Below are 22,797 nucleotides of genomic sequence, written 5' to 3' on the forward strand. Positions count from 1 at the left end.
AAGATATGAACTGACCAGAGAATTGCGACCGATGTCTGATCTCTTAATTTTATAAAGGTTTAACCTGCCTGCACCAGTTTTTATAACAGATGTGTATTTCTCTTTAAGAACTATTATTAAACAACATTCAGAATACATCTTCCCTGCGTTTCTGCTGTGAGTGGTCATTATATATAATTAAGAGAAGAGTTGATGGCGCACTGCTTTCTGTAAAACAGTTTTTTACTAATTCAAATCAAAGGTGTTTCTATATTCACATTTTAAGCAGTCTTTAGTATTCTATATTAGTGACTAGCTTGATTAACATTACTATACATAACCATCCATCTCTCTGTGTATTCCCTAGAGAATAAAGATCCTTACCTTAATTTAGATTTCTAAAGGGCTGCCAACATTTACAAATCCCATGTGTTCCTTGACAGGCAGAATTTGAAAAATTAAGGGTTAAACAGGGCCACCGTGCTAAAATATGTTACGGCTTGATGTTATCTGAGGTTGGCTCTGGGTCAATATGCTCCTTTGCCAGTTCAATGTAAAGACAAAACGGATGAGCTACCCATAATAGCAATCAGAATGAACAGCCAGCAGGCAAGAAAGTAGTTTCTTTTAAATATCTTACATTTTCTCTGATGCCAGTTTAAACACCTGACTAAAGTAGGAAATACATAACTTTTAGTTTCCCTCTCTCAGTAACAGCTTCTACACAGATCAGTGAATGTCACTTTGGCTTCATAACATATACGTTAGTGCTCACTGATTAGAAAAAATGAATAAATATATATATATATATATATATATATATAGCTTCCGATACAGTTGGTCACTAGTCAGGACCTGTTAAAAGTAGAAAATCAGCCATTATCATTAGTCCGTTTCCTTTCTGAAGTAAATATTTATCTGTCATTATATTGCACAAATAATACATGCCTCATCTCAAAATCAGGGGTCTCCAACCCTAGTCCTCAAGGGCTACTGGCAGGTTTCTGATGAACAGTTCTGAGACAGTGTGGTTGCACTAACTGTTCAAAACAACTCTTTAAACAGATTGTACACATAAACAAACAAACAAACAAGGCTAAATGTATGAAACTGGATGTATCAACCACACTATTCAGTTTCTTGAATTAGTAAAGCAGTCCCTTAGCTTTACAAACGTTGCAGGCCTGAGGGGACTCGGTTAGCATTCGTCCTCGGCATAGCAGGTCCAATGATGGCGGCTCCCAGGACAATCACGAGGACTGGGTTACTCGCCCCACCATGCATTATGAGTTTTAAACGAACGGCAATAAAACTGCTCCAACTCTGGTCCAACAGTTCATTCTGGCTCACGAGCGCGGTCCGGTTCCGTGACTCCAAAAACCAGGCAAAACATTCAGGAAATGTTTGTAGCTCCAACTGATTAGCAAAAAAAAGTCCACAGCGGCATAGATACAACTTCATCCATGAACGGCCGCCGGCCGACTGTCAGTACGTAGCAGTGGGCACGTACACCTCCAGTACCGTTCTCACCCCAGTCCATCACAACCAATCAAATTGCTTAAACTTGATTTTGCCCTACACTGGCCAGTAAGTTAGAGACAAGTAAAACTGATGCATTTACTGGCGGTAGTAAATAAGTTATTAACAAAACGCTACATTTACTGTGTGTTTTAAGCCAACAGAAAATACCTGTGTGTGCTATATTGTTATGGACTTTTACAGCATGTAACACCTCCACTATGTGAGTGTAAAACATTAACCAAGTCAAGTAAAAGGTGATTATTACTGTTTAAGGTGAAAAGGTCTACAATGCACTGTATTTAAGAAAATGTTTAAGGGGTGTAGGAGAAAAGAGTTATATATATAATCTGAGGGGTTACATATTGTCTACCAATGATGCTTTCTAGACTTATAGCTGCGTCCCTTAAGCACTGCTTTCGTCTTATGGAGCAACTGTTTCACACCGTATCTTGCTTTTGGAACAATTGCAGAATTGCACAGCTTGCTTTGTTATTGCATCATTCACGTCACAGTAAATGGACTGGAAAAAGATTGCTTTGACCACTGTTTGGGTTTGGTCAGGTGTCAAATCAGCTCAGATGTGTCGGCTGTTGTGTCTTTCAAAGCTTTCTGCATGGATGTGTCTGCATCCTGATGATCTGCTGGGCCACAGCCACACATACTGATGTAGTCTGCTCCCATGGTGAGATTTCACACTATCTCAATTTGTTTTAAGAAATCTGGCAGCTGCAAGACTGCGTTTGCTTTACGTATCGTATCTCTCTCGTACCACACACATCCATGCACAACCCCACATTCTTAATTATTTATCATCTTCAGGCACACACACACACACCTACTCGGAGACTCCTCACAGGACTCCTGATTGCAGCAATACTGTTTTGTATTCATATGAGAAAGCCTCAGCAGTCCCTATCCCTCTCTCCATTTCTCTCATATGAATACAAAATAGTTAAGGCGGAATCAAAAGAGATCCTTAAGATCTGTTTCATCTCTCTCTTCTCCATCTCATCTCCTTACGGCGATTCCTTTGACACTTGATTGAACTATTTTATCTTGTTAAGAGGCAACCAAGTGCAAAAGGAGAGCCCTCGGCTGTAAACTCCAAAACACGGTTTCCTATGAGTCCTCAGAATGTTAACTGCGTGAAGAGGTCAAGATTTTCCTGTCTTTAGTCTGAAGACAAGGAAATCTTCTCTTTAGGAAGAGAGCTAGAGTGTCTTACAAGAGCACTGTAATGATGCCTGCTCAAACTTTTTGACATTTTGTCACATCACAGCCGTAAACTTTAATGTATTTTAATGGGATTTCTTTGTATTATTAAAATCTGACACTAGGAAACAAATAATGCTAAATAATGCTTGGTATATGCAATTATATTTAGCCCATCCAGGAAGTAAATAGTCTCTGTGTGTATTTTAATCTCAGAGTAAATACAGCTGCAGGTCCTCTGCAGGTCTCAGAGGTTAGTAACAGAACATTAGTAACCAAACAGCATCACAGAGATAAATGAATACACAAGATACATCGGGAACAAAGTTGTGGTTAAGTTGAAAGCAGTTAAGTTCTGAAACAGTACGCCAAGCTTTAAACATCTCAGAGCTATGTATACTCAGTCCCTTGTCCAAACAGAAACAGATGACATTCAAACCCACCAAAACATGGTCATTATTAGGCTGCTGGAAGAGACACAGCAATCAGAAAAGGAATTGCTACTGGCACTAACTGTGTGTACTGTTTTTATCCTTTAGATACAGTACAGTTATTTCACAGCTTATACATTTAGCTGTTTCTCTCTCCTAAAAATGAACCCTTTACTGATTCTTTACCCTTAAGAAGCACTCCTGGATCCGTGCTTCAGTGCGTGTGTGCTCTGTGTTCGCCAATCCCCAGTTGGTCGTGGCAGATGACTGCTCCCGCTGAGCAAGGTTCTCTCAGAGACTTCTTTCTATCAGTAGTTCTCCTCAACTGTTTCGATATTCGTGCTCAGCGGACACAACAGTAATCACGGGAACAAAATATTGACTTCTGTAATAACAGATGCGACTTGTTGCATTGAAAGACACAAATACTCGGAACAAATAAAAGCAGCTTTATCTGCAATCTAATGCATTTTCAACACCCAGACAGAAATGTTTGGTAAAAAAAAAGGATAAACTTCAATATTTTAATTTGCTCAGTGGTAGACCTAAAAGATTGAAGATTAAAAAAAACATTTTTGGTGCGTTTCTTGCTGCTGTTCTGTAGCAGCAAGAAGCAATATGCACTGTTGAAATGCACCTATAGGTAATAGTCCCCGAGTTCCTGCTGGTAACTCACATTTTTCATTTTTATTGTCCTAAATGCTATAAATGTTTTAAAAAGGAAAAAAAAAAGAAGAAAATGTCAGCCAACCAAAGTGTGCACTGAAAAGGAAAAATATTCTGTTGGCCTTAAATATGTGCTATTGAAATCTTTAACCTGCAGAATGAGAATTCAGTTTTGTGCCAGTGTTATCATCCTTCCTCACTAATTCACCTGCAACACTTTTACCCTTTTTTATCATTTTGAGAGTGACAGGGATATAGTGCTATTTAAATGGCGTATAAAAAGAACCATTTATCCCAACATACAACCCACATTGGTTCAACCTGTCCGTTCCCTCAGCCTTTACCCTCGCATTGTGCCGAGTTTCTTTTGCTCTCCGTCAACCTCTTATCCTCCTTCGATCACCCGATGCCGTCAGCAGCCTGGCAGTGATCAACACTGGTCGCTTTTTCATTGCCTTCCTCACCTTCAGGTTTTATTCAACGTACTTCTGCCATTCCACCCACCCTTTCATCTTCCTTCACACATATAAATCAGCTTTCAGGATTTGATGCCTTTCGAAGCTCGACAGTGCTGAGAGTTAAACTAGAGCACAGGACTCATCAGCACACAAACACGGACGCAGCACTTGTCCTTGATGCTGACTGTGCTCACGAAAACATCCCCAATTGTTCTTACTCACACGTACTGTACACGTGCACGTCAATATTGGGCAATATTCCAGTGATGGTCGTACACCATCACTGGAAAATATTTTTGATTTTTGTTAAATTCTGTAGATCTTGTTGGAAGCATTGGGAGGTGGAGCATGAAGGACTTCTGGTCCCTAAAGGTTTTATAACAGGATTAACAGAATATCTGACTGCCCGGGGGACGTGTGTGGGTGAGGACATTTGAACTCCGTGTTTAATTCTGGCTTCTCCTAAGTGAGGAAAGTAGTAAAAGAGCCGCTTTTCAAAGTCGCCATGTAGACTTCTCTTTTGCTCTATCTGCTTCCAATACATGAGTGGTTGTGTCAGCCCACATAATGCATTATAACTTCAAAAATACCTTTCGCTGCACATTTATGTGAATATTTTCCAGTGTGTCTATCTGCATCGGTTTGCTCTGCGAGCCCTTCATTCACAAGCAGGACTTTACTTGAGGGTTACACTAGTCACACAGAGAGTCTATTGTTGAGTAGCCAAAGGCTACTGCTAACACATCAGACAGTAAGGGAATCAGAGTCTGACACCAATTATGCAGAAATGGTGGGAACTTGTTGCTAAAAGCCAACATATCAGTGGGTTGCTGTTTCTCCTCTGCATCATCTATAGCTCAAGGCTTTGTGAGTGCATGTGGGTAAGATGATGTGGATACTAAAGGGACCAGGATTTCTCCTCTGTGACTTGGGCAGAGATGAGCATTCAGCTCTCTGACTTTAAGACCTGCGCACTGGACAGATTTATGATCGTCTATCTTCAGCTTCAGGGCAAAAATGGTAAAATAAGTTCAGCTGTCCAGTCTGAAGTGCAAAGGATTGTAATGAGTTTGTCTCAAATACCCTGACCTGTTTTCCATTTTAATTTAAATCACTTAATATGAGACACTCTGGAAGGAAAATATCTTTGGGCATATTTGTAAAAAAAAAAAAAAAAAAAGACAGAATGAAAAAAATACTGAAATATACGTTGAATTTCAGTGCATCTTCTTTTTTCATAAATTATTTTTTCATCTCATTAACAGGAAAAATGGTTCTTTAATTGTGATTAACTTAATGATTATCAACTATGTTTTTCCTTGTGAATAATATTTTCAGGGGAATATTGTCCACAATGGTGCTAAATACGTTGATTTTTTTTTTTTTTAAGAATTTTGAAAACCATATGTCCCTTCCCTTCGTCTTCACAGTTAAAGGCTACCTTAATTATATAAAATGCCACTAAAATGTATAAAAATTTGGATATACGGATTGTTCAAGTCACTACAAAGCATTGGTTGAATGCTTTTACCTTTTGCATCACATGCAGCTCACCACAGTTGCAACCTAATGATTTATTTCTCTTCCCGCTGTTGCTCTTCACTTGTTAGATCAGACTTTGTTCTGTTTTCAGAGGAGAAAAAATAGACAAACAAAAGGTTCATTGCATAGAAGTTGACATGAGCTAACCCACTTTTGTAATTAGTTGCAGGCATTGCGGACTTCTGCTGTGAATGCTTTTTCAATAAGGGCCCAAAGAAAGAGCACCTCATAAAGTCTTTTTCTTTTTTTGCCCAGCTGAGCCTGTCCACAGCATCCTTTGAAATGCTCCAAAACAAATACTTAAGCAGCACATTATTACGAATGCACTGCAGTTATGTCAGTGCATGTACATGAACTGGCACAGAGCGTTTCAGATCCATCGAACCACCAGCTGGCTGACAGCTGTCTGGGCCAAATTGAATGGGAGATATTTTGACAGCATCATCTTTTTGGCATCTGGACTGATTTTAAAATGTTGCTGCAGACTTATTGCTTTGACTGACACTGTGGAATCATTGTTGAATGTCCCTAATCTGGTTCCTGGGATCCTCCTTATAATAGTATTTGTTTCCCTCATTTGTACTAAGCGTAGGCTGGTTTCCCGTCTTCAATTTTCTTTAATCACAATGTTACTTTTACAGTAACTTCACAGTGTCCTTCAGATGTAATATACGTTTTGAACATTGTTGTGTTTCGTGGGGTTAAACCCACAAACTTCAATGTATTTCGTCAACATTTTTTGTCACAATCATGTGAGTAACATATTGAACAAATTACTCTGTAGAAGCATCTGTCATGGTTGTTCCATCTCCAGGTCTTTTGGGGTATGTTTCTACCAACTTTGGCCATTAAAAAGTGAAATATTTTCACTGTCGTCATTGCTAAACAGCTCAAGCTCAGGTAGACTGTATGAGAAGCACCTGCAAACATCAGTTTTCAAGTGATTCCACAGACTCTCAATCAACTTGAAGAAATTCTGCCTGTTTGCGAGTACAATTTAATATAAATTCATACAAATGGACATTTGAATTGCACATTGTCATTAGTGAAACAATAAGCACATCTTCTTTGATTCTTACTGTGCAATTTTGCATCATACTTGACACCTGCTGTATCTTGTTCATCCCTCTTTTCAGTCTGCATTTTCTGGTCTTCCACACGGAGGAGGTCCATGATGTGCTTCGGATCTGGGATGGTCCGCAGGACGGGGGAGTCCTGCTGAGGGAGCTGAGTGGGTCGGCGTTGCCCCCGGATGCTCACAGCACCTTTAACACGATCACTTTGCAGTTCACCACAGACTTTTTTACCAGCAAGCAAGGCTTTGCTTTGCAATTTTCTGGTGAGCAATGAAAGTTCAGCAAGCGGATTGGAGGTTTATAACACAAACCATCTTCCATGTGATAGTTAAGCTATCACATTAGCTTTTTTCATATTGTTTCAATGATCTAGTCCCTGCTTGCTCTTTCAGTCTCCACGGCAACCTCCTGCAATGACCCTGGCATGCCCACTAACGGTACCCGCGGCGGCGACAGCAGGGAGCCCGGGGACCATGTGGTGTTCCAGTGTGATCCCGGCTACGTCCTGCAGGGGGCCACCAGAATCACGTGCACAGAGATCAATGGTCGCTTCTTCTGGCAGCCAGACCCCCCAACATGCACAGGTACTCTGTAAACACAGCATGCAGTAATTAATTATGCTTAACCTCTCTGGATTGACATCAGCACTTATCTGAATGTTATCACACACTTATTAAAGCTGAGTAGCGATGCCTAATTGTGTTATATTTGCTCTTTCTAGCTTGCTAATTGCAACACATAACACAAATTATAATAACATTTTAGAATTTATGTCAAACAAATTATTTTCAGCACTTTGTAAATATTTGTTTTTCTCTTTCCATAGCTCCGTGTGGTGGGAACCTAACAGGTCCAAGTGGGCTGATTCTGTCTCCAGACTATCCTGAACCTTACCCACATGGAAGAGAGTGTGACTGGAGAGTAACCGTCACAGAGGACTATGTTATTTTGCTCAGCTTTAACCAGTAAGCTTTGACAGCATAGAAAATATTACGTGATATGCAATACCATATTCCCACAACAGTTGTTGTAACTGCAGTACTTGATAAATGATTAGGCTACTTGTCCTCAAATGGTATAAGTTAGATGTGAGAATTTTACGCTACGTGTTCATGCAGCAAATGTCCAGATTCCTTTTTAATGTGACTGTCTCTAACCAGTTTCAGCCTGGAGCCCAGTTATGACTTCTTGCATATCTACGATGGGCCTGACTCCCTGAGCCCCTTGTTGGGTAGTTTCTATGGCACCGATGTTCCAGATCGCATCGAGAGCAGCTCCAACACGCTCTTCATGGCATTCCGCAGCGACGCCTCCCTCAGCAGTAACGGATTTGTGCTGCAGTTTACAGGTACAAACTTTTGGTTAGACCAGGATTCTACAACCTACAGCTCCAGGGCAACGTGTGGCTGTTTGGCTCTTACTAAACCAGAACCAGTTCTTATGCAAAATTTGCTTGTAATATCTACAAAAAGTTTTTAAAAGTAACTAGATTTGAACTGTGCAACCTATTTTGCTTTTTTTCCCCAAAGTTTTAAAAAGGCTCACCACATTCTACATTTTTATTTTCTAAGAGAGGATTTTTACTGTTCCAAAAACTAAAATTAGAAATAAATTTTGATTTAAATTTATTACCTTTCATTATAAAACATGTTATGTTGTACATAGTTACAGTAGAACATTGTTTTTTGCTGCTCTAGGCATGTCTTATTTTGAAGTAGCAGTGGAAAAAGTGGCTCTTTAAATGGAAAAGGTTGCTGACCACTGGGTTATTCAAACATGGCTATAAACCGGACCGGTCTGTGTCGCCATGAAGTTTCTCCTCTCTAGTGTCTTAACTAAGCTGTGAATTTTGAATTGGACTGGTGCCTGTAATGCTTGAACAATTCCTGTTTTAAGTTCTTCTAGCAGAGTGAGAATTGAGTCTTTTTTTTTTCCTCTTTGCAGATTCTTTATTTAAACCCTAATCAGAAATCATCTACTATAAACCTATGGGGAAACATGTATTTGCCTTTTAAAAATGGGCTAAACACACTTTGAGATGTCTTAAAATTTGGAGGTGGAAAAGTATGTTACAATTTTAGAAACATGCAACATTCCTGGTCTGCTCAGTGGTGGTGGTATCGATGCATATGTCGTGGCCTGCTAACGCATATAATTATGGAAATTAAAAGCTGACAATCTGCATGGTTAAGCTGTTTTTGATCAGCGCAGCTGCACAAAAGGCTTCTAATAAATTAAAGCGAGCAGCATTTTGTTGTCTCGTGTCAGAGCTTGGCTGACCGCAGCACATTGTTTGGGGAGGTTTAGATTTATGTGCTCATGTAAGGCATGCTGTACTGCTTATCTATTGCAAAATTATAACAGAAGTCCTTGAAAGAGGGCCAGTGTTAGTCTAGCATAGCACATCAATGTGCTTTGCATTCGTTTCTCATCCTTATTGAAGGGAAGAACTTAGTGACTGAGTGTGAAAAACCATTTCCTTACAAATATACAGATGCTGACCAAGCTTTAAATTAGACAGGGCATCTTTGTTTAGGTCTTCTTGCTTGAGGGAGCAGTATTAAAACTTCCCGAATCTCACGGCTTCAATTAGAATTGTTTAAGGTATCAGACATTTAACCGATTCCAAATCAACCCTGAGTTCTCTGCTTATGGACTGGGTTTTGGTCTAAATAAATTGGGGAATTTTATATCAGTATATGCTTGTGCAATACAGTACAGCAATTCATTTGCCACCCCGCCCCTCTCCCAAAAAAAACCAGAAACCAGTTACAGAGCCTGCTTTTTAGCTCACTCCCAGCAATATTCACTGCGGTGTGTGATACCGAGTGTGATTATTGTATGGCCAATCTGGAAGAGCAGATGGACCCAGTGTGTTGCACAGGAAAAAAAAAAAACTCCTTCACCCCACTTCCAATTCTCCACACTAATGAACCATAACCAAATAATCCATAAATTACCTCCTTGGTTTCAGAGAAGCAACAAGGCACAGACACATTTAGCTCAGATTTTTGGGTCAGTTTTGGAAAGAGATCAGCAAGTTGATGCTTTGGCCCAGATAGTTATTGGTCAGGCCACCGCTACAATGTAATTATCATAGATCCACGCTGTTCTGTCAGCCACTAGACTACACAGTTTTTACAGCTTTTTGTTTCTGTGTTCGGTCTTTCACTGTCGCCAAGGGAACGGTACGACTGAAATATTTTTCCATCTCTGAGACGAGGTTGAATAAAACCCACGTAAATTCAGAGATTTAAAAAATAATAATTTTTATGCCATCTACCATGGATGGTTCAGGGTGTAAATCTGTTAAAATCTGCAACAGGTGCCCGTAGTCACAGACCACATTCAGTTTTATTGCCCTGTAAATCTACATTACAGGTTGGTGCCTGGTCAGCTCCCCAGGCAGGTGTTTAAATAACAGACATTTACCCAAAGTGACATGTCCTCACCTACAAAACTGAATTAGAAATGTGATTCATCATAAAACGTGTGATACTCACTTTTAACATCTGAAAGTTGAAGCAACTACCTCTATTAAACTGACTACATTGCATTATGTTGTAGTTGGTTTGTGATGTACACAGAAGAAAGTCCTGGGATGAATAAAATATTTAATTTAGCTATTAAATTGGAATTAAAATCCTTTGAATGAATAGTGCTCTGCAAAAATATTCGTATCTCAGACTTTGACATGTTACAGACATAAACTTTGTCACTAGGACTTTACAATTGACCAGCAGAAATAGTTCATAATTGAAGTGAAAGGAAAATTATATCCATAACACAGGACGTGTTGTGCCAGGGATTCACACTTACAGGCTAAAATCTGTAGACATTCTTTTTCCAGAATAGCTCAAGCTTAGATTCTTAGCTCCAACTGGGATCTGTGGAAATCCGTTTAGCAACGGATTCCTAACTGGATATAGTTTTGTAAGTTTTTGACTGGGCATCCCAAAACATAATACTGCCTCCCCAATTTTAGGATCTTTATTTGTAAAATGTTTGAGTCTATGTCATTTTGTTTTAGGCTGTGGCACAAAATTCACATAAAATACATTGACTTCCTTGGTTGCAACATGACAAAATGTTAAAAAAAAAGGATATTGGAGTAACGATGCATTTGCAAGATGCAGGACAATTAGTGACAATACATAAAGGTTATGTGAACGTCACGTCTATTTAAAAATGTCAGACATGAGACACATATTCTGTTAACTTTTGTAAACATTATTTTCGCCTTTACTGAAATTCCAATGATGCCTCACTTTTTTTTCTTCTTTTTTTTCTATTCGGAGTTTGGATTCATCAAATTATTCACAGACTGTTTTACATATTTTTGTCATGTGTTGAGTTTTAGGTGATTTTTTAAATTTTTTAATTTTTCCCTGACAATTGGAAAAACTTTTGACCCACCTTCTCTTTTGTGTTTCAAGTTATCAAATATTACAGTTTGCTCTGAGAACCAAATCTGCTGTGCTTAGGAGTGAACTAAATGGCTTTGGGCATCTTTCCTATGTTTATCTTAGCTGAAAAGGTGTGAAGTGTGCCAAATTGACAGGCTGCATCTCACATGCACATTTTGCACCTAGAACAATGTGCTGCTAAATTAAGCAAGACATCTATCTTACGACCTCAGGGTTGGTGATTGATATGTGGTTAAATGCAGAGCGTGTGAGTGGGAGCGTTGGCAGGGCAGGCGTGTATGTGTTTGATAATGAAAGCTTGCGTATGTGCATTGTCTTCTCAAGTTAAGAGCACAGAGAAATGTTGTTTGAGAAGCGGTTGTGTACAGTCAGCAGACCTTGGGCCAGAGCCATGCCACTTTCAATCAGCTGCCTGTCTGTTTTCACAACCATACATACCCCAGTAGCTACAGATGAGAGGCTAGTGTCAAGGGCTGGAGAAAAAGTGGCAGTCATTGAGATATATTTACTGAAAACGGGACAGCACAGAGTTGCAGAAAACTGGAAAACGGGAGAAAAATAAAAGCAGCCATAAAGAAAAAGGAGTTGGAAAACCAAGTGTATAAATACCCTCAGGCGCATAACATTTTCTATTCCAGCATATCTGGTGCAGCAAAAAAAAAAAAAAAAATTAAAAAATCATTATTGAAAACCACGTGCTTCCATCTGTCACAGAATTTCTTCTCGCCGCAGAAAACCCCAGGGAGTCGTGCTTCGAACCCGGCCTCGTTCGTAATGGGACACGGGTGGGCACCGATCTCAAGCTGGGCTCCACTGTCGCCTACCACTGCGACAGCGGCTACACGCTAGAGGGAGACCCGACGCTCACTTGCATCATGGGGGGAGACGGCAAGCCGAGCTGGAACAAGCCCAAACCCATCTGCATGGGTAAACACTGACATCTGGAGTTGATTGTTCAGAGCACAAACCATGCCTTGCGCTTATAGATTTATCACACGTAAACATTCATATGGTTAAATCATCATGTGTTGCGTTTCTACTGAGATATGTCCCGCAGGTACATATTTGCCGAGCTGTGTGGGTTTTGTGAAAATATGCAAGTGTAGTTTTGATTTATTCTGAAGTTTCAGAAGAGCAGCCTGTTTTGCATATCTTCCCCTTACACTCAGAGGGAACTGCGTCACTCTCTGATATTCCTTTGACACAGCTACCTCACGCAATGCATGAACCCCTGGAAAGCTGGTAAAAGATACCTTGACAGCACAGAACCTGCTTCAGACTTAGCGTGTCGGGTGGAACACTTGCTACACACTTGTACCGGCATTGCAATCCAGTTCAGTCACACAAATCCACTGACATACAAGGACATTCAGATACATCCAAATATGACTGGATAGCTATAATTCAACTCAGAAAGTTCTACATCCTGTTTGTAATTGGGAAACGGTTACAAAAAAAGTCTTAAGGCTTGATACTAAAATGACTTGCATTGGTCTTTTCCACAAAGTGAGATATCTTTATCTGTCTGTTTATCTCCGTTAGCTTTAATGGTTGTGGCTTACAGTTAATGAAAGCCCTGCATTAATTTTGTCGTAAAATTTGACATAAAGTTGAATCCATGAATACACATTTTATGTAATTCGACGAGGCAGTTTGTATGTTGAAAATATATATTTGAAAACACAATTCCTAGTTGAATATTGTTTCCCACCAAAGCATTGGCAGCATTCGTAAACATATTATTTTTTTTATTATCGTTATTTTCAGCATAATAGTCATTAATTCTATGTTTAAAAAAATGGTTAGAGTGTTTTATGGAGCACATTATTATTTATTTTTGTTTACCCATATTTGCTTTAAATTTCCTTTTGAGAAAAATGTGAACAGAGAAAAATATGGACATGTTTAATTTCCTTCTGGGATTAACACAGTACTTTTTGAACTGAATTGAATTAAAGGTTCAAAGCATATTTTAGCCACAATACAGACCAAGAAACTCCATTATTACATATGTGGACTAAATCTGCTGTGTTATTTATTCTAAAGGATTCTGCATTGAGTCCAAAATCTGATAAAACCACAAAAAACACTTGGACATTACTGGCACTCATGTCAATCTTTCTGGGCTTGCAGTTGAAGAGAGAATAGTTTATAGGCGTTTTGGCTCACACTTAAAAAAAAAAAAATCAACATCACTGTTTTAGTACAGAGCTATGTTTTGGGTGATGCTGTGCACAGAAGCATTGCGTTTTCTCAAAAACTGCTTTCACATTTTAAGAAGAAGCAGAAAAACAACACAGTAAAAACAATGGTAACAGTAGCAGCAGCATACAGAGCATGGAGTTTACCAACACAACAAAGCCAAACTCGTTAGAAGCGTGTCACAGTCTGGCTTTCACAATTTCTAGCGACACTCTAGACATTTGCACTTGGAGGAAAATTCTATTTATCATATGAGTGTTATAGCGGAAGTAAATTGACCTTTAAGTGATATTCACATTTATTTAGATGCCTCTGGACAGCATCCCTGCAAATATCCACTCTCGCACAGAGCATTTTCAGGGGCTTTAACTTGGAGAGGAGGCTCTGGCCTCATCACACCCAGGCTAACCCAGATGGACACTTGGAAAACATGGCAATTTCACTGTGGCAACCACCAGGGACATCTTCCATCCAAACTCCAATCACACAAGAAAAGTAATTTAGGAATGATGGAACAGCGAGGATGGAGAGGAGGAGTAGAAATGGAACCTTCCCCTGTTACCGTTAGACCTCCCTTTTATGTCAGCCTGGTCCCACTTTATGGTCTCTCTTCATGTTTGATCCCTATGTTTCTCTGCAGCCCCATGTGGTGGACAGTACTCTGGATTAGAGGGAGTAGTCTTGTCCCCTGGTTTCCCTGGCAACTATACCAGTTCTCGAACCTGTCTGTACTCTGTAGTCGTGCCCAAGGATTATGGTAAGCCATGTTTTTCTTTTTTTCTTTTTTTTTTTTCTGTGCGCGCGAGTCTGTAAAGTGGGTTATTTGTGTTTGTTTAGAATCAAATCATTCAGCAATCCCCCAAGAAGCCGTGATCAAACAGAAACTATATTCATCTGCCTTACTGAACTCTGTGTTATTTTCTTACTACTGGAAAAAACAGAGGGAAACATTTATCTTTCTCCCCGGTATCTGAATATTCTCAGTGACAGGAAAGGCTCACAAAAGCAATCTGGTGTTAAACTGTTAAAAGCTCACACAGTCGCTGCGTTTCCACCTCTAATCAAGCTGCTACTCCTGAGAGGTTTGTTGAATGCATGTATCCTACTTTATTCTACTCATAGTAAAATCACACAGTGATAGACGGACGCATTTCCACAGGACTTAAATCTTTTTCTTTTCTTTTTTTTTTTCTTCACAGTACATCAGTAGAGCTATTTAATCATCATGAAGCACACTACTTATTCACCGTGTTTATCAAAAACACACCTACACACAAACGCAGACAAAAAAATAATTGCCACCTCGAAGCTTCATATTTTCTTCAGTTGTATTCCTTTTTTGGCACTTCCCTCTTAGAGGTCATCCTTTCCCTCCAATGTCTTATCAGATACTACACAAGCATCGAATTATTCGGAAGGCAAAACAATGCTGAATGCAGCTCAAATGAATCAATTCAAAATGTCCTTCACTTACTTGCCCAGGATGTCTCTCTGCATCACATTCTCAAGCCGACTGTTTGCTCTTGCTCGGTTTTTTATCTCTACTTTTTCCTCCAACCACAGGCTTTTTTAATGAGTTATCAGCATCAGGTCTCTTCTGGGAAAAGCTCCTGTCATGGTTAAATTACCCCCACAAAAAGCATCAGCTTGTGTTTGACTTTTGGGTTTATTTCACCCCGGTCTTCTGACTGTTGAAGCCTTTATGCACCTCTCTTGAACCCAATCATCTGCATATTTCACTCACTGAGGTCATAGTGAGGGAAAAATTTTTTTTAAATGATTAAAATTCACATTTGCATTTTCCTGGATAATGACGGCAAAGCCCAAGGCAGCTCACTTTGTCATGCAGAAAAGCAAAAGCTTTTTTCCTCATTCTTCTAGCTTCTCATTAGGCTCATGCGCCAGGCTAATAATAGGGTATTTTACCCAGTGCGGATGACTGGGTGGGTGTCACTGTGACCAATGGTTTTATCTTATTGACAATGATGATAGAAATGTGCAAGAACATATTTTAAATTGGGAGAACATTCCCAGTGCTAGGTCCGGTTGAAAATAGAAGACTGTAGGGTTCCACTAGTGGACCCACAAAAAAATAGGTAACCATTATCCATACTTGCTCTGTTGCGTATCTCTCACTGTTCGTCCTTCTCTTTAACCAGCTCCATTTATCACAAGTTAAAAACTAGATGATTGACTATAAAAAGCCTGACTTTTGTTAAAAGAAAACCAGTACAGTATTACGTCTTGGTTGAGACCACGAAAGCTCTGTAGTGGAGCTTTAGCTGCACATCATATGACAGATTGGCTGTCTCTGTAAATCCCTGCGTACTGACAGGCCATCAAGCCCAGACAGGTTTCCTGATCCCCCTTGTAATGTCAGTTTTTGGTTTTGTTATCATAACTGCCAGCATAATCCACCCTGCTGTAAGGAGGACAACTTGATTGAAATTGCTGTTGATAACCCTCTTTTTAAATCTGGATAAAGCAGAGCACTATTTTTATGAGTCTTTAGTCATTTTAAATAAACTGAAGAGCATTTTTGTGACTTTTGCAGGCAGCGCTTTCAGTTCATTTTTCATCTTTTGTTTCTTGCTCTGTCTGCATCTCTTACCCAGTGGTGTTCAGCCAGTTCGCCTTCTTCCAGACTGCTCTGAATGACATAGTGGAGGTTTATGATGGACCAACACAACATTCCCGGGTTTTGAGCTCACTTTCTGGAGCGCACACAGGTATTGTACATGCATTTTTATAGTGATCTGTATTGACCCTTAGAAACTACAGTACATCATTCATGCACATTGAGGTGCATGACTGACGCTGGACGTTTGAGGTATGGCAGAATTGAACGAAGCGACTGCGATTTTTGTCCCAAGTTGTTTTTGCTAATATAACCATGATTTCTGCTTATTCAAGTCTATCTATACTATAAAAGTTAAAGTTGAAAATGACATTTGTCATGGCTAAGTGCGCCTCTTTCTGAAAAGCGGGACATCATGTGCATCACATGCAAGGCAATACAGGGCCTTCCAAAATGTTGTTGCTACTTTTTGTCAGGTTTCTTGTTGGGAGCTTCATAAGACGAAGCTCCCAAAGAGAATTGTTTAGAGCCAGTTTGCTTTCTTCCAGACTGCTCTGCAGAATGCCAACTTTCTCACCCACCTGAGCCATATCCATCTCCTCCACTTCTTCAAAGTGGTGAAGAATTGTGTAATGTGAAGGAAAATCATTCATGTTTTTTATTCAAAACAAAAATCTGAAAATGCAATGCCTTTTCATTCAGCTATACTGATTTGTACACTTTGTTGTCAAATCTTGAGGTTTGTTAACATTAGTTTATTGAGAGATGGAATATTTCTGCTAGTTCAAGTGGTTTCATTGGGTGAATAGTTACTGTGGTGTTTTTATTTCAGTTTTGCCAGAAATTTACAGTTGAATTTAAGTTTGGATTTTGTCAGGGTGTTAACACATGAATATGTTTGAATTATAATCCATGAATATGTTCTGTTCTGAAAGTTTGCTTTGAATCATTTTCTGCTCATAGTTGAGCATATCTCCCTGTCTCAAGTATTCAAGTATATTTTGGAGTGCATCGCTAATATCTAATTCACCCACCTGAGCCATGCATCTATGCATCTCCTCCAGAATACCATGGGCCTCCTTTTTTACCAGCCTGTTATTAGATAAGAAGACGGACTTTACCCTTCACAGACAGGCAGGGATGGATGGATCAATAGATGGATGAAATCACGCTCCATGAGATGTTTAAAGTCTGTGATATTGTTTATCAATATAACCTTGTCTTAAAACGTCTTGAGTTTGATCTCGGACAAAAGAAACGTGCATCCTTTTCCTTCAACTCCACAATTTTGAGTTGGGCTATCACAAAATATGCATTGCATTTTTACATCAGAACACACCTACATGTGGAAAAATATCGAGAAGTAGACACTGTATGTAGACTCCCCGCTTCTCGCCCGAAACGTTTGCTAGAGATGGGCACCAGTACCTACTAGGGACAAGGGTGTTAGAAAATGGATGGATGGAGACACTTTGTTGAACATACAGCATTGGCACATCCGTGCTTATTTCCTGTATCGACAAGACAATAACCAATGAAGTACATAGCTTTAATGATAGCTTTGCAACCAAGAACTTATGTTTTATTTAGGTTTATTAAAATGTGCGTAAATATACATCAACCGTCATTCAAAATACAATATTTTACATCTCAATTTCAGATTCATTTGATTCCAGTTTTTACTTAGATTGAGAAACTGTACTTGTTTGGTTCGCTAGCCTTAGGGATAAAAATATTTTGGTTTGAGTCTAACACAGTCTTGGAAAAGTCAATTTGCAGTTCAGTAAACAAGATGCTGTAATAACTAAGTACTTTGGCTGACAGGTTCACTGAGTTATCCAACCAAACATGGCAGACCTGATGTACTTAAGAAAGAGAAACATCTGTGTTGCACTATAATGCTGTGTAACTGTCATCTATAAACCGATATTCTCTACCTGTACCTACCAAATAGGTGTGCAGATAGCAAGACATAGAATTACACCTTGATCTACAATTTGGAAGATCTACAATCACCCAAATCCAGTCCCACTTTCTGTCAATTTCTAAAATGTGTAATTGAGCACAGTTAATATTTCACTTTATTTTTTTACTGAATGGTTATGTGTTATTTGTCAGGCTGAGAAAATTACTGTAATCAAAACACAAGCCAATTCACTGTTATTAGTTAACCTTGGGAAGCACATTACATTAAATTAGTCAGACTAATGCATTCAGCAATATGTTACTCTCTCTCAAATGCCTAGGAAAGCCAATCTTTGAGAAGAAAAGGCAATGATTGTGAATTACTGGGGACAAACAGAATAAAAGAAGAAAAGAGAAAGAAGAATAAATGAACAATAAAAGGTGGGAATTAGAAGAAGGTGACAGCATGTAGGCAAGATTGGATGAAAGGACTGAATAAAGAAATCAAGAAGACTTATCTAAATGCAAATTTTCAAACTCATTGGGAAAAAAAAAAGGCAATTTCCACCCTCATGGTCATCTAACATGAGGGACTGAGGAGTCTATTAAAGTTTGACCAGTTATATTGCCAATGTGCATTTTCTGCCTCTGTTTTACTGGTAGCATGCTGCTAAATAAATTCAGAACTTTGCTTCCAGAAAATGTAAAATCTGCTTGCTGTAGCTCCCACAGGGCTTTGTCTTTTTTTTTCTTCTTCTTCTTCTTCTCACTCTAAAGCTGATTGAATTGATGCAACAGCTGGAGCAGTAATTTTTCACATTATTTTTCATGATACTCAAATCTGAATCAACACCCTCTGAATTTTGATCACCGACTTCCAGCCAAAGTCAAATCTGTCCTTGTCAGTCCTTCCATATTAAACCAGAGCAGAAAATCGTTTCAGTCCAAACTGGTTCAGATCTGGAAAGTTGCCGTCGGTCAGATCAGTTTCATGCCGACATGCCTTTGGTGCGCGTGGATGAATATCTGCCTTTCAGTGCAAATTATGAAACACCAACCCAAGTATAGCCTTGTTAGAAGTACTTCTTCTAATAAACCTCCCAGCATGCCTCAGCAGTCCTGTAGTGAAAGCGTAGCAGTAACAATGATGATTTATTATTCGCTATTTGAAATTCAAACCCACTGCATTTAAATTTGCAGAAACAAAACCAAAAAAAAAAACATAAGCGAAATTTGTGCACAAATTATAGACTCACTAGTTCACACACAGATGCTGCCTCTGGGGTTAACCGCGTCTACCTCCCACTAGAGTGTGACAGCAAGCAGACATAGAATAATGAGATTCACTGCAGAGAGCCAGTTGGCAGCTCAAACAGAGTAAGAAAGAGAAGCAGAGACTGAGGTGCCCACTCTTCATATCATGTTTGGAAAAAAATGTGTTGACTGACAACAATGACGGGATTTTCTGTGTAATTACAGGGGAAGCTAATGAGGATTCACAAAGTCACTTCAACATATACATTAAAAACATATTTTCTTCCTATGTTATTGTCTACAGTGAGAAATCTTTTATGTTGTCATGCACTCATACAGTGTCTTACGAAAGTATTAATATGCTAAGCACTTTTTAATCTACTCACAACAACGCAAAATAGTCCATCCCTGGAAAGGACGAATACACATGGCTTTAAAACTCAGAAAAATATTTTGCGGTAATACCAAGTTGATTTCTTTTGAGGTAGCTCTCTCAACATTGCACATTTCTACCAATTCCCAACTCTTAGTTCCAAAGTATCACCAGAGCTGCTGTATTGGATAGTGAGTATTTGGTGAACGGCAGTTCATTTTCAAATCTTGACAAATACTCAACCAGACTTAGGTCTGGACTTTGCATATGAATATGCTTTGATCTAAGGCCAGGCAATAAATAAATTATCAATTAACTGAATTTGCTGTTAAGACTATTAATTTTTTTTGAAAATCAAGTTGTTTTTTCTTTGTTTTTATTTTTCCACCAATATGCTTTTTAGGCTTCCATAGCTCAGTGTGATGTGGGCCCACCCAACAATCATGCTCTTAAAACATAGTTGTTTTACAAGCATGATTCACAGCTGGACTTTGAATTCAGATCAACTCCCTGAGGGAATAATTGAAATAAAAGTAGTTTTTTGAAAATACATTTTTTGTTTGAATGAAAAGAAAGGGAACTCGGTATGAAAAAAGTTATAATTTTATTTTTACACCATATTGCTACAGCCCTACTTTGATCTAAACAATTGCACTATCGCTCTGAGTGTATCTTTATGGTTGCCTTTCTCCTGGAATGTGAACCTCTGGTTCAGTCTTGTTTTTTGTTGTTGTTGTTTTTTCTTTTCCCCTTGGCCTTTAACACACTTTCTTCCAGAATTGTGCTGCCTTTGTCTTTATTACTATCAGATGAGAGTAGTTTGCCTGTTTCTGCCAAGGACAAGCTGCCCCTCAGCATGATGCTGTCATTATTACATTTCGCCATGGGGATGGTGTGTTCAAGGAGACGTGCAGCATAATTGATCTCTACAGATAGTATTCTACATTTCAAGCTGTTTTGTTTGTCTCACTAGAGCATCTTCTGTCACATGTTTGCTCTGTAGCAACGTACAAATGGCGCTTTAACAGATTTCTTTCAACAAAACTCATTCATAGAGACCAATTGTGAGGAGTTTGCTTCAAACAGTTATGTCAGATTCCACCTCTTGAGGTCTGGATGTCTGTAGTCTAGATTTACCACAAACTTAGCCGTTTCTCTGATTGATGCTTCCACTGTTTTGATCTGCTATGTGGCTTATGTATAGAATTTGACTGTTTCATGTCACATATTTTGGCTGAAATGAATTTAATGAGGGCTGAATTTAAATTCTGCATTTGCATATGTGTGTTTTTTGGGTAAACTGTGTACAAACAAGAGCTTCATCTAAATGCTCATTTTTACTTTCTGAGTAGAAATGAGCTAATTGGTTGCTTGGATTTTTACAATTGCACACTAAATTGTGGTGTTTTGTAAAACCTTGCAAAAAGAAAATGTATTTAAAGTTATTTATTTGACTTTTTATATCCTTAAAAATCTCATCAGTCCTGGTCAGGGGGCCCTTGATTTTTGCCTCTGCAATCTGCAGTTAACATAAGAAGGTGCTTGATTGTGGAGGGCCACAGGCAGCAGGTAAAAAAAAAGAAAATCAACCTTGATCTTGATTACATGGCAGTGAATTACAGCCAACAAGGGATGTAGTCCTTCCAGCCACATCTTGAGCACCTGCCACACTGTTCCTAATCAATGCAGATACATCAGTAATGATCTGCTCATTAGGAGATATTGTCAACAAAGACATAGAAAATAAGCCTATATCTGAAATCAGTTTAACCTTACAAGAGGAGGACACAGAGTGAGGTGTAGGCTGTAACTTCCTAGCTCCAAGCCATGATTAGTTGTAGATTCAACTGTAAGTCTAAGTAATATCCTGATATTAGGCAATGTAAGTGTGTCCCAGCTAAGCATACTTGTGAAGCCCTATTCACATATGAGGAACCTCAAGCTGCTTTACTGGAAAAAAAGGAAGGACGCTAAAATGGACAACCGAACATTAAAAACAAGTCATTATATTGATGTTTGGAACTTCTTTGTTGTATTCAGTAGTGCCCTGCAGGCCATCACGTCTGAGAGTACTGAAACTGTGAGCTTCACTTCTGTGTGTCTATTAATAATTCCCTCTTCTAAATAATTTGTTCAGTAGAAAAATACGATGTAGCTGCTTCACCTTGTAAAATGTGTAGTAATACATACAGCTAATAAGGCGAGACAATTTAGAATATGGGCTTCACAAGAATGAGACTAGCATGGGTTTTGCTGAATTATTTTTTTATATTCGAACAATAGTTTAATTATTTTCTCAATTGATTTAGTTGCTTTCTTTTTGAACTGTATTAAATAATCTACAGTGAGTGTAAAATTCTTCAGTCCAGATCTGACTTACATACTATACATTGTAGTTTTTTATATATATGACTAATTCTAAAGTCTTCACAATGCCAGAATAGTTGAAAAACATACATCTTTTGTGTATTCTCAAGTAAAATAAAGGTGTATTACACTCAAAGAGGTTTATTTATTTATTTTTTAATAAATTAGACTATAGATGATCAAATGCAGTTTATTTTAAATTATCTGTTGAAGTGCAACCTGAAATGGAAACACATTTTTGTTTTGTTAACATCTACATTTAGCCAAATTAAGCATTTTTTTTTTTTCAGTATTTACAAACCATCTTCATCTTGTTTATTCACATGTTTTCCATAGACTCTCCAAAATGCTGCTATATGAATTGTTTGACCAGTCAGATGGACTGTTAAGAATACAGGGCAACTCGAGATGTACTTAACCTCATTCTTAAAAACATGAGTTACTAGCATGGATGCAATAATCTTATGCTTAAATTACTCACTTTTTTATGTGGGGCTTATAGTAACAGATTGAAATTACTCCACCAGTCAAATCCACATACTAGTACCAACTAGATATAAGGGACTAATTTCCCTTTGATGTAAAATATTGGGGGATTTTCATGTAGAATTATATCGTGACATCCCTACCAGATACCATCATACTACTGGTTTCTGATAGTTAGTCCCTATTTTTTAATAAAAGCCTTTCCCAGCAGCAGCAAATTGTACTGTCTCAAAGCCAGTACATGAAAAAATATATTTTTCTTTCTACTTGCATGACTCATAGTTTCTAAAAGGACCATTAGCATCAACACATAGCAGCAA

The 22,797-nt window shown here is 38.6% G+C and overlaps 1 protein-coding gene across 1 annotated transcript in view; it reads left to right on the forward strand.

Moving 5' to 3' along the window:
- csmd2 (CUB and Sushi multiple domains 2) overlaps positions 1-22,797 on the forward strand; it is a 245,697-nt gene that overhangs the window by 162,046 nt on the left and 60,854 nt on the right. The window contains exons 27-33 of the mRNA XM_023344883.1: positions 6,946-7,148; positions 7,278-7,469; positions 7,712-7,850; positions 8,046-8,233; positions 12,045-12,239; positions 14,155-14,271; positions 16,130-16,243. Coding sequence (XP_023200651.1) covers positions 6,946-7,148; positions 7,278-7,469; positions 7,712-7,850; positions 8,046-8,233; positions 12,045-12,239; positions 14,155-14,271; positions 16,130-16,243 — 1,148 coding nt within the window. The remainder of the gene's footprint in view (positions 1-6,945; positions 7,149-7,277; positions 7,470-7,711; positions 7,851-8,045; positions 8,234-12,044; positions 12,240-14,154; positions 14,272-16,129; positions 16,244-22,797) is intronic.

Source organism: Xiphophorus maculatus, chromosome 13, assembly GCF_002775205.1.
Source record: "Xiphophorus maculatus strain JP 163 A chromosome 13, X_maculatus-5.0-male, whole genome shotgun sequence".
NCBI lineage: Eukaryota > Metazoa > Chordata > Actinopteri > Cyprinodontiformes > Poeciliidae > Xiphophorus > Xiphophorus maculatus.